Here is a 12,800-nt window from a genome sequence, read left to right on the forward strand (position 1 = left end):
TATTACTGTCGTATTGAGTAAAAAAACTACTTTTGTTTTTGCAAACCTTACAAAAACAACTGATTCTAGTAAAGCTCACATAGATTCAATAATACAGACATTTATAGACATTTTGCATGTGTGGTTTAGGAATTTTAATGGAATACATTTTTATTGCTTTTTTCCGCATTATCTCAGGGTTATAACAACATTACTGCCATATTGAGTAAAACAAACTACTTTTTGTGTATGCAAGATTTAAAACAAAGCATATATATTGAGTAAAACTCCCTAGGATGCATTATTAGCCATTTTTCACGTGTAGTTTAGTGTGTAGCTTTTTTTGCATTATCTCAGGATTCTAAGATTATTACTGTCATATTGAGTAAAAAACTACTTTTGTTTTTGCAAACCTTACAATATATATATATTTTTTCCCAATAAAACGTACAAAGATACATTTCTCCAGGCAATATTAGCCCTTTTGCAGGTGCGCTTTAGGAGTTATGTTTAAAGGCCTACTGAAATGAGATTTTCTTATTTAAACGGGGATAGCAGGTCCATTCTATGTGTCAAACTTGATCATTTCGCGATATTGCCATATTTTTGCTGAAAGGATTTAGTAGAGAACATCCACGATAAAGTTCGCAACTTTTGGTGCTGATAAAAAAGCCTTGCCTGTACCGGAAGTAGCAGACGATGTGCGCGTGACGTCATGAGTTGTGGAGCTCCTCACATCTGAACATTGTTTACAATCATGGCCCCAGCAGCGAGAGCGATTCAGACCAAGAAAGCAACGATTTCCCCAATAATTTGAGCGAGGATGAAAGATTTGTGGATGAGGAAAGTGAGAGTGAAGGACTAGAAAAAAAAAAAGACTATACAGTGGGAGCGATTCAGATGTTATTAGACAAATTTACTAGGATAATTCCGTAAAATCCCTTATCTGCTTATTGTGTTACTAGTGTTTTAGTGAGATTATATGGTCGTACCTGTACAACCTGAAGGTCGGCCCCACACCTTTTTTCAGCACCAGTCGACGGGTGGTGGCGATGCCCATCTCTGCCCTTCGCAAGGGACCCTCTTTGAAACACGATCTTTCGAATTGATCGCTGCATAATACACTGTACTTTGTGTGTGTGGTCAAATCCAACCGTGTTCGCTTGACTGCTCTGTTCCATAGTAAAGCTTCACCGTCATCTTTCGGGAATGTAAACAATGAAACACCGGCTGTGTTTGTGTTGCTAAAGGCGGCCTCAATACACCGCTTCCCACCTACAGCTTTCTTCTTTGATGTCTCCATTATTCATTGAACAAATTGCAAAAGATTCAGCAACACAGAACTCCAGAATACTGTGGAATTATGCGATGAAAACAGACGACTTATAGCTGGGAACGAGGCTGGAACAAAATGTCCTCTACAATGCGTGACGTCACGCGCACACGTCATCATACCGCAACGTTTCAGCAGGATATTTGGGCGCAAAATTTAAAATTGCAATTTAGTAAACTAAAAAGGCCGTATTGGCATGTGTTGCAATGTTAATATTTCATCATTGATATATAAACCATCAGACTGCGTGGTCGGTAGTAGTGGGTTTCAGTAGGCCTTTCAATAACTGTCATAAAGGGGCGGCATGGCGTAGTGGGTAGAGCGTCCGTGCCGGAAACCTGAGGGTTGCAGGTTCGCTTCCCACCTATGGACATCAAAGTCGCTGCCGTTGTGTCCTTGGGCAGGACACTTCACCCTTTGCCCCCGGTGCCGCTCACACCGGTGAATGAATGATGAATGAATGATTGGTGGTGGTCGGAGCGGCCATAGGCGCAAACTGGCAGCCACGCTTCCGTCAGTCTACCCCAGGGCAGCTATGGCTACAGATGTAGCTTACCACCACCAGGTGTGAATGAATGATGGGTTCCAACTTCTCTGTGAGCGCTTTGAGTATATAACAATAGAAAAGCGCAATATAAATCTAATCCATCCATCCATCCATCATCTTCTGCTTATCCGAGGTCGGGTCACGGGGGCAACAGCCTAAGCAGGGAAGCCCAGACTTCCCTCTCCCCAGCCACTTCGTCTAGCTCTTCCCGGGGGATCCCGAGGCGTTCCCAGGCCAGCCGGGAGACATAGTCTTCCCAACGTGTCCTGGGTCTTCCCCGTGGCCTCCTACCAGCTGGACGTGCCCTAAACACCTCCCTAGGGAGGCGTTCGGGTGGCATCCTGACCAGATGCCCGAACCACCTCATCTGGCTCCTCTCCATGTGGAGGAGCAGCGGCTTTACTTTGAGTTCCTCCCGGATGGCAGAGCTTCTCGCCCTATCTCTAAGGGAGAGACCTGGAAACTCATTTCGGCCGCTTGTACCCGTGATCTTATCCTTTCGGTCATGACCCAAAGCTCATGACCATAGGTGAGGATGGGAACGTAGATCGACCGGTGAATTGAGAGCTTTGCCTTCCGGCTCAGCTCCCTCTTCACCACAACGGATCGGTACAACGTCCGCATTACTGAAGACGCCGCACCGATCCGCCTGTCGATCTCACCATCCACTCTTCCCCCACTCGTGAACAAGACTCCTAGGTACTTGAACTCCTCCACTTGGGGCAGGGTCTCCTCCCCAACCCGGAGATGGCACTCCACCCTTTTCCGGGCGAGTACCATGGACTCGGACATTATTATTATTATTATTATCATATTGAGTGTGCCGCTAAACTGTTATAATGAGTACAAAACAAATATTTGTATTTGCAATCCTTCAAAAAAGAACCGATTCTAGTAAAACTCATATAGATACAATATTCCTGGCATTTTTAGACATAATGCATGTGTGGTTTTGGAGTTAGATTTATATAGCTTTAATATTAAGTAGGACAGTTATACTGTGTTTTTCATGCAATTATTACAAAATAACATTTTTCGCGTAAAACTAACAAAGATACATGTCTCCAGGATGAACATCTCAGACCTTTTCCTACTTTCTAAGTTGGAGAACTTGCATAATTGCAGGGTGTGCTAATACTTGTTTCATTATGTTTATTCTTGTACTCATATGTCGATCTGCTAGTGTTGTCGAGAAGTACTTAAAAACAAGTGAAATAGAGCGAGACGTGCTGCCTTAATCCCATTACCCAGCCAGAAGGTACCAAAATAACCTCACCTCAGTTCACCTTCGCTGCCTTGATGCTCTGCCACCTAAACCAAGGTTAATTATTATAAAGTTATGAATTGAGTTTGACACAAAAGGCCAGCATAGTTTTAAGCCTATGAGAAGCAGGTGAGTTTTTATGTTGGCGCCTGGAGTGCCAGCTGATCTGATGATAGAGGGCGGTGCTCAGAGGGAATTATTTGGGTTAACGGAATTAATTGCGTCAGTTGGTTGGATGCTGGAGTCAAGACGACACAAGAGTCTCTAATAAGGATCTGTAGATTTAAAAAGCCGAAAAGGAAATTCGCCGGCCTCTATGTTCTCACGGCTGAAGACGTTGGTAGGGGCTCCGACGCCCCCACCCGCACAAGCTGCTCCACCAGCGAAGGTAAATTCTGGGATTTATTGAAATATTTCATGTATTTCCGTACACTTTTACCGAGCATTAAATGTATTTTCCCCAACCGAACGTAGCCTCCTGAGAAGAAGGAAGACCCGACGCCACCCAAACAGGAGGAGATAAAGAAAGAGGAACCAACAAAAGAAGGAGCCAACAAAGAGGAGGAGAAGAAAAAGGACGAGCCTAAACCAGGTAGAGGAACATAAGCACCCTATAATTGTTCGGAAAAGGGTGGAGTGCCATCTCCGGGTTGGGGAGGAGACCCTGCCCCAAGTGGAGGAGTTCAAGTACCTAGGAGTCTTGTTCACGAGTGGATGGTGAGATCGACAGGCGGATCGGTGCGGCGTCTTCAGTAATGCGGACGTTGTACCGATCCGTTGTGGTGAAGAAGGAGCTGAGCCGGAAGGCAAAGCTCTCAATTTACCGGTCGATCTACGTTCCCATCCTCACCTATGGTCATGAGCTTTGGGTCATGGCCGAAAGGATAAGATCACGGGTACAAGCGGCCGAAATGAGTTCTCCCTTAGAGATAGGGTGAGAAGCTCTGTCATCCGGGAGGAGCTCAAAGTAAAGCCGCTGCTCCTCCACATGGAGAGGAGCCAGATGAGGTGGAGTGCCATCTCCGAGTTGGGGAGGAGACCCTGCCCCAAGTGGAGGAGTTCAAGTACCTAGGAGTCTTGTTCACGAGTGAGGGAAGAGTGGATCGTGAGATCGACAGGCGGATCGGTGCGGCGTCTTCAGTAATGCGGACGTTGTACCGATCCGTTGTGGTGAAGAAGGAGCTGAGCCGGAAGGCAAAGCTCTCAATTTACCGGTCGGTCTACGTTCCCATCCTCACCTATGGGTCATGACCGAAAGGATAAGATCACGGGTAAAAGCGGCCGAAATGAGTTCTCCCTTAGAGATAGGGTGAGAAGCTCTGTCATCCGGGAGGAACTCAAAGTAAAGCCGCTGCTCCTCCACATGGAGAGGAGCCGGATGAGGTGGAGTGCCATCTCTGGGTTGGGGAGGAGACCCTGCCCCAAGTGGAGGAGTTCAAGTACCTAGGAGTCTTGTTCACGAGTGAGGGAAGAGTGGATCGTGAGATCGACAGGCGGATCGGTGCGGCGTCTTCAGTGATGCGGATGTTGTACCGATCCGTTGTGGTGAAGAAGGAGCTGAGCCGGAAGGCAATGCTCTCAATTTACTGGTCGATCTACGTTCCCATCCTCACCTATGGGTCATGACCGAAAGGATAAGATCACGGGTACAAGCGGCCGAAATGAGTTCTCCCTTAGAGATAGGGTGAGAAGCTCTGCCATCCGGGAGGAACTCAAAGTAAAGCCGCTGCTCCTCCACATGGAGAGGAGCCAGATGAGGTGGTTCGGGCATCTGGTCAGGATGCCACCCGAACGCCTCCCAAGGGAGGTGTTTAGGGCACGTCCAACCGGTAGGAGGCCACGGGGAAGACCCAGGACACGTTGGGAAGACTATGTCTCCCGGCTGGCCTGGGAACTCCTCGGGATCCCCCGGGAAGAGCTAGACGAAGTGGCTGGGGAGAGGGAAGTCTGGGCTTCCCTGCTTAGGCTGCTGCCCCCGCGACCCGACCTCGGATAAGCGGAAGAAGATGGATGGATGGATAATTGTTCAGTTACACTTTGTTAGTTTACTTATAATTACTCAATGTTGCCAGAAGATGCACGTTCCCCCTCCCCTCAATCCAGTGTGGCAACATGCAAATGAACTTCATTTTAACAATGAACAAACACACTTACACATACTTGCCAACCTTGAGACCTCCGATTTCAGGAGGTGGGGGGCGTGGTCGGGGGTGGGGCAAGGGGCGTGGTTAAGAGGAGAGGAGTATATTTACAGCTATTCATCCATCCATTTTTTTACCGCTTATTCCCTTTGGGGTCGCGGGGGGCGCTGGTGCCTTTCTCAGCTACAATCGGGCGGAAGGCGGGGTACACCCTGGACAAGTCGCCACCTCATCGCAGTATGTGTAGAAATCTTTTTTTATAATTGAATCACTTGTTTATTTTTCAACAAGTTTTTAGTTATTTTTTATATCTTTTTCTCCAAATAGTTCAAGAAAGACCACTACAAATGAGCAATATTTTGCACTGTTATACAATTTAATAAATCAAAAAACTGATGACATAGTGCTGTATTTTACTTATTTATATATATATTTGCTCTGATTAGGGGGTACTTGAATTAAAATAATGTTCACAGGGGGTACATCTCTGACAAAAAGGTTGAGAACCACTGCTCTGAAAGCCGTAGATGTTATTGTCACATATGCATGCACAGTAGATGGCAGTATTGTCCTGTTTAAGAGTGTCACAACATTGCTGTTCACGGCAGACGAACTGCTTTACGATAGACGAAAACGTGACTGCTGTTGTTGTGTGTTGTTACCGCGCTGGGAGGACGTTAATGAGACTGCCTAACAATAAACCCACATAAGAAACCAAGAACTCGCCCTCGATCATTCTACAATTATAACGTCATTGGGCAGACACGCTGTTTATATTGTGAACGTGAAAACAGGCTGTCGACACGTCACTCTGGTCCGCATAGAGCTGGAGGGGGCGTGGCCTCCGGGTCCGCCTGGATTTCGGGAGAATATTTTTCCCTGGAGGTTGCCGGGAGAGGCGCTGAATTTCGGGAGTCTCCCGGAAAATCCGTGAGGATTGGCAAGTGTGCACTTACATAAAATGTTCTGTTTGTGTATTTTTTTTTAAGCTCCACCTCCAGCTGCTCCTGCCGCCACAGCCAATCCAGAAGGAGAGGGCGGGTAAGATAACTTGATATTGTGTTACTTTACTACTCCCATTGTTATTTTGTGATAGTGTTGTTACGTGTGTAGCAACACTATCAACGCTCTCCGCTTGACCCATCCAACTTTTAACTGGCTTAACTGAGAGGACTTCTCACTTCTTTAACAGTAACTTTACTTTGATATGTATCAGATGATGCTTTTTTTGGTGTTATTGGTACTCGGGTTGTGCGACATAGATAATATTGATCAGGGGTCGGCAACCCGCGGCTCCAGAGCTGCATCCAGCTCTTTGATCACTCTGATGTTGCTCAGCTGAACACTTGCCGCGAGGTTTTCGAATTTCGGTGCCTCTCCCAGAGATCTTCCGGGGCAGACATTCTCCGATTTTCACCCGGAGAACCATATTGAGAGCGTGCGGTGGTAACAACTCCTTAAGCGTCTTCTAGGACATGTCGTCGCGCCCCGTTGGCAGAGTGGCCGTGTCAGCAACTTGAGGGTTGCAGGTTAGATTCCCGCTTTCGCCACCCTAGTCACTGCCGTTGTGTCCTTGGGCAAGACACTTTACCCACCTTCTCCCAGTGCCACCCACACTGGTTTAAATGTAACTTAGATATTGGGTTTCACTATGTGAAGCGCTTTGAGTCACTAGAGAAAAGCGCTATATAAATATAATTCACTTCACATCATGCTATCTACGTGCCGGCCGGCAGGTCATATGTAGTTTGTGGCTCCTGTTAACACGCCTAAGAGACTGCAAGGCATACTTGCTCAACAGCCATACAGGTTACACTGAGAGTTGTGATACAAACAACTTTAACACTCTTACAAATATGCGCCACACTGTGAACCCACACCAAACAAGAATGACAAACACATTTCGGGAGAACATCCTCACCGTAACAAAACATAACAAGTACCCAGAATCCCATGCATCCCTAACTCTTCCGGGCTACATTATACACCAACCCCCCCCAAACCCGTACACCTCAACCGACGCACGAAGGGGGGGGTGGTAGCGGGGTGTATAATGTAGCCTGGAATAGTTAGGGATGCATGGGATTCTGGGTACTTGTTCTCTTGTGTTACGGTGCGGATGTCCTCCCGAAATGTGTTTGTCATTCTTGTTTGGTGTGGGTTCACAATGTGTTAAAGTTGTTTAAACGGGCACCCTCAGTGTGACCTGTATGGCTGTTGACCAAGTATGCCTCGCAGTCACTTATGTGTGTCGGCAGAAGCCACATACAGCATGTTACCGGGCTGGCAAGTTTGTTCGGGTTGTAGAGGCCGCTAAAGGCAGCGCCAACAAAGTGAATTAGTGAATTATATTTATATAGCGCTTTTTCTCTAGTGACTCAAAGCGCTTTACATAGTGAAACCCAATATCTAATTTTTACATTCAAACCAGTGTGGGCGGCACTGGGGGCAGGTGGGTAAAGTGTCTTGCCGAAGGACACAACAGCAGTGACTAGGATGGCTGAAGCGGGGATCGAACCTGCAACCCTCAAGTTGCTGGCACGGCCACTCTACCAACCGAGCTACACCGCCCTTATTAATGTTGTTAGGGAGAAAATCTGCAGACATTCGAGAGAATGGTTGCTCGGAATTTCGGGAGTCTTCCGGAAAAACTGGGAGGGCTGGAAAGTGTAATGCTGTCAAGCGTTACTTATATAAAACTTTTGGGCCGCACTAACTGGGTGATGGGTCAAATGCAGAGAATAATTTTGCCACATCTAGTGTGTGTGTGTGTGTGTGTGTGTGTGTGTGTGTGTGTGTGTGTGTGTGTGTGTGTGTGTGTGTGTGTGTGTGTGTGTGTGTGAGACTATCATTGAAACTTTGACTTTAATACATCCAAGTTTTTTTAGTATACAGTTTACAAACATTATTATCATTAAAAATGTGATGTCAATTGTATTAAATGCATGCAAAGAACTGATAAATAGTTTCGCATTTGGCAACTCTACACTGTAGCCACGCCCCCTTTCGGTGTCATGACCTCTGTTTACAATCAGTCACGTCAAAAATATACTTTCCCATTCAGAATGAGTTGGTCATTTTTCAAACTTCCACCATTTCCACATTTTTCAACCCAATAAATGCATTCCTCCTTCAACACATTGCACTGGACATTCAAACTACCTTTTTTCCAAGTTCCCAAAAAATTCCGGGAATTTCTATAATTCTCGGTTTTCCACACCCTATTTTCACCCTCTTTTTCTGGCGAATACTCCTCCTACGTTTTTCAACCCACTTTCAACCGTTACCCCGTCAAAACATTCTTCTTAATCAGGACAAAAAATTGAAGTTGTCTTTTGAACTGAAACAATTCCCGGTTTTCCCGAAATTCCGTGATACCATTTCTCAATAAAAAAACTGTTGCGACTTCAACATTTCTTGCCCGATTCAAACAATTCCTGCGCCAACCGATTCCGCTCATTCAGGACATTCGTTTCCCTAATAATTTTCCCCAAAATTCCCGCTTTTCTCAAAATCCCCAAATTTCCAGTAAGTTCCCATTGAAATCGATGGGACATTTTTCAACCTATTCAAACCGATCCAACTTCGAACTGTTCAGCCTGTTCGGGAATCGCGGGCTTTCCATTGAAAATTTCCCAAAAATTCCCAGAATTCCAGGTTTTTCCGGGACATTTTTCCCATTTAAAATAAATTGGTAATTTTTCAAACCATTTCCACATTTTCAAACCATTTCACCATCCTGGACATTAAAATGATAATTTTTCCAAGTTCAAAAAAATTGCAGGAATTTCTATAATTCTTGGTTTTCCGAACCCTTTTTTCTGGCGACTACTTCCTCCTACGTTTTTCAACCCCCTTCAACCGTTACCCCGTCAAAACATTTTTCTTAATCCGGACAAAAAACGAAGTTTTCTTTTTAACTTGAAAAATTCCCGGTTTTCCCAAAATTCCGTAGCACCATTTCTCAATTAAAAAAACTAACTACTTCAACATTCTTGCCCGATTCAAACATTTCCTGAACCAACCAATTCAGCTCATTCAGGACATTCATTTCCCTAATGATTTTCCCAAAAAATTCCCACTTTTCCCAAATTTCCGGGAAGTTGCCATTGAAATTGCGGGCTTTAACTTGACAATTTCCCAAAAATGTTCAGATTTCCCAGAATTCCTGGTTTTCAGGGACATTTTCCCAGTCAAAAATGAATATGTAATTTTTAAAACTTCCACCATTTCCACGTTTTTCAACCCAATGAAACCATTCCACCTTCAACATATTCTACGCGTCCTGGACATTCAAATTATCATCTTCCCAAGTTAAAAAAAATTCTAGAAATTTCCATAATTCTCGGTTTTCCAAACCCTATTTTCAGCCTTTTTTCTGTCGACTACTCCTCCCACATTTTTCAACCCACTTCAACCGTTCCCCCGTCAAAACATTGTTCTTAATCAGGACAAAAAATTGAAGTTGTCTTTTGAACTGAAAAAATTCCCGGTTTTCCCGAAATTCCATGATACCATTTCTCAATTAAAAAACTGTTACGACTTCAACATTTCTTGCCCGATTCAAACAATTCCAGCACCAACCGATTCCGCTCATTCAGGACATTCGTTTCCCTAATAATTTTCCCCAAAGTTTCCGCTTTTCTCAAAATCCCCAAATTTCCAGTAAGTTCCCATTGAAAACAATGGGACATTTTTCAACCTATTCAAACCGATCCAACTTTTAACTGTTCAGCCTGTTCGGGAATCGCCGGCTTTCCATTGAAAATTTCCCCAAAATTCCCAGAATTCCAGGTTTGCCGGGACATTTTTCCCATTTAAAATCAATTGGTAATTTTTCAAACCATTTCCACCTTTTTCAAACCATTTCACCATCCTGGACATTAAAATGATAATTTTTCCAAGTTCAAAAAAATTGCAGGAATTTCTATAATTCTTGGTTTTCCGAACCCTTTTTTCACCCTTTTTTCTGGCGACTACTTCCTCCTACGTTTTTCAACCCCCTTCAACCGTTACCCCCGTCAAAACATTCCTCTTAATCTGGACAAAAAACGAAGTTGTCTTTTTAACTGGAAAAATTCCCGGTTTTCCCAAAATTCCGTAACACCATTTCTCAATTAAAAAAACTAACTACTTCAACATTCTTGCCCGATTCAAACATTTCCTGAACCAACCAGTTCAGCTCAATCAGGACATTCATTTCCCTAATGATTTTCCCCAAAAATTCCCACTTTTCCCAAATTTCCGGGAAGTTGCCGTTGAAATTGCGGGCTTTAATTTGACAATTTCCAAAAAATTCCCAGATTTCCCAGAATTCCTGGTTTTCAGGGACATTTTCCCAGTCAAAAATGTATTGCTAATTTTTAAAACTTCCACCATTTCCACATTTTTCAACCCAATGAAACCATTCCACCTTCAACATATTCCACTCGTCCTGGACATTCAAATTATCATCTTCCCAAGTTCAAAAAAATTCTAGAAATTTCCATAATTCTCGGTTTTCCAAACCCTATTTTCAGCCTTTTTTCTGGCGACTACTCCTCCCACATTTTTCAACCCACTTCAACCGTTCCCCCGTCAAAACATTGTTCTTAATCAGGACAAAAAATTGAAGTTGTCTTTTGAACTGAAAAAAATCCCGGTTTTCCCGAAATTCCGTGATACCATTTCTCAATTAAAAAACTGTTACGACTTCAACATTTCTTGCCCGATTCAAACAATTCCTGCACCAACCGATTCCGCTCATTCAGGACAATCATTTCCCCAAAATTCCCGCTTTTCTAAAAATCCCCAAATTTCCAGTAAGTTCCCATTGAAATCAATGGGACATTTTTCAACCTACTCAAACCGATCCAACTTTTAACTGTTCAGCCTGTTCAGGAATCGCGGGCTTTCCATTGAAAATTTCCCAAAAACTCCCAGATTTCCCAGAATTCCAGGTTTTTCCGGGACATTTTTCCCATTCAAAATGAATTGGTAATTTTTCAAACTTCCATCATTTCCACATTTTTCAACCCAATCAAAACATTCCACCATCCTGGACATTAAAATTATAATTTTTCCAAGTTCAAAAAAACTGCAGGAATTTCCATAATTCTCGGTGTTTCCAAACCCTTTTTTCTGGCGACTACTCCTCCTACGTTTTTCAACCCCTTTCAACCGTTACCCCGTCAAAACATTCCTCTTAATCAGGAGAAAAAACGAAGTTGTCTTTTGAACTGGAAAAAGTCCCGGTTTTCCCCAAATTCCGTAACACCATTTCTCAATTAAAAAACTTAACTACTTCAACATTTCCTGCACCAACCAATTCAGCTCATTCAGCACATTCATTTCCCTAATGATTTTCCCCAAAAATTCCCGCTTTTCCCAAATTTCCAGTAAATTCCCATTGAAATCAATGGGACATTTTTCAACCTACTCAAACCATTCCAACTTCAGACTGTTCAGCCTGTTCGGGAATCGCGGGCTTTAACTTGACAATTTCCCAAAAATGTTCAGATTTCCCAGAATTCCTGGTTTTCAGTGACATTTTCCCAGTCAAAAATGTATTGCTAATTTTTAAAACTTCCACCATTTCCATATTTTTCAACCCAATGAAACCGTTCCACCTTCAACATATTCCACTCGTCCTGGACATTCAAATTATCATCTTCCCAAGTTCAAAAAAATTCTACAAATTTCCATAATTCTCGGTTTTCCAAACCCTATTTTCAGCCTTTTTTCTGGCGACTACTCCTCCCACATTTTTCAACCCACTTCAACCGTTCCCCTGTCAAAACATTCTTCTTATTTAGGACAAAAAAACAAAGTTGGTTTTTGAACTGGAAAAATTCCCGGTTTTCCTGAAATTCCGTAATACCATTTCTCAATTAAAAAAAACCTAAATACTTCAACATTCTTGCCCGATTTAACCAATTTAGCTCATTCAGGACATTCATTTACTTAATAATTTTCCCAAAAATTCCCAAATTTCCAGGAAGTTCTCATTGAAATCAATGGGACATTTTTCAACCAATTCAAACCCTTACAACAACAACACATTCCACTCATCCTGGACATTCAAACTATCATTTTTCCAAGTTAAAAAAAATTCCAGGAATTTCTATAATTCTCGTTTTTCCAAACTCTTTTTTCTGGCGACTACTCCTCCCACATTTTTCAACCCACTTCAACCGTTCTCCTATCAAAACATTCCTCTTTATCAGGACAAAAAGACGAAGTTGTTTTTTGAACTGGAAAAATTCCCGGTTTTCCTGAAATTCCGTAATACCATTTCTCCATTAAAAAAACCCTAAATACTTCAACATTCTTGCCCGATTTAACCAATTTAGCTCATTCAGGACATTCATTTACTTAATAATTTCCCCAAAAATTCCCAAATTTCCAGGAAGTTCTCATTGAAATCAATGGGACATTTTTCAACCAATTCAAACCATTCCAACATCAACACATTCCACTCATCCTGGACATTGAAACTATCATTTTTCCAAGTTAAAAAAAATTCCAGGAATTTCTATAATTCTCGTTTTTCCAAAC

General features: G+C 43.1%; 1 protein-coding gene across 2 annotated transcripts in view; it reads left to right on the plus strand.

Moving 5' to 3' along the window:
• Positions 1–3,220: 3,220 nt before the first annotated feature.
• LOC133569738 (cyclic nucleotide-gated cation channel beta-3-like) overlaps positions 3,221–12,800 on the plus strand; it is a 45,774-nt gene continuing 36,194 nt past the window's right edge. The window contains exons 1-3 of one of the 2 annotated variants that reach the window (XR_009809869.1): positions 3,221–3,511; positions 3,598–3,715; positions 6,254–6,305. Coding sequence is in view for 1 of the 2 variants with exons in the window: in XM_061922294.1 (XP_061778278.1) it covers positions 3,440–3,511; positions 3,598–3,715; positions 6,254–6,305 (242 nt within the window). In the remaining variant the exon portion in view is untranslated. The remainder of the gene's footprint in view (positions 3,512–3,597; positions 3,716–6,253; positions 6,306–12,800) is intronic. The other variant, XM_061922294.1, reaches the window with a different exon arrangement.

This window comes from Nerophis ophidion, linkage group LG15, assembly GCF_033978795.1.
Source record: "Nerophis ophidion isolate RoL-2023_Sa linkage group LG15, RoL_Noph_v1.0, whole genome shotgun sequence".
Classification (NCBI taxonomy): Eukaryota; Metazoa; Chordata; class Actinopteri; order Syngnathiformes; family Syngnathidae; genus Nerophis; species Nerophis ophidion.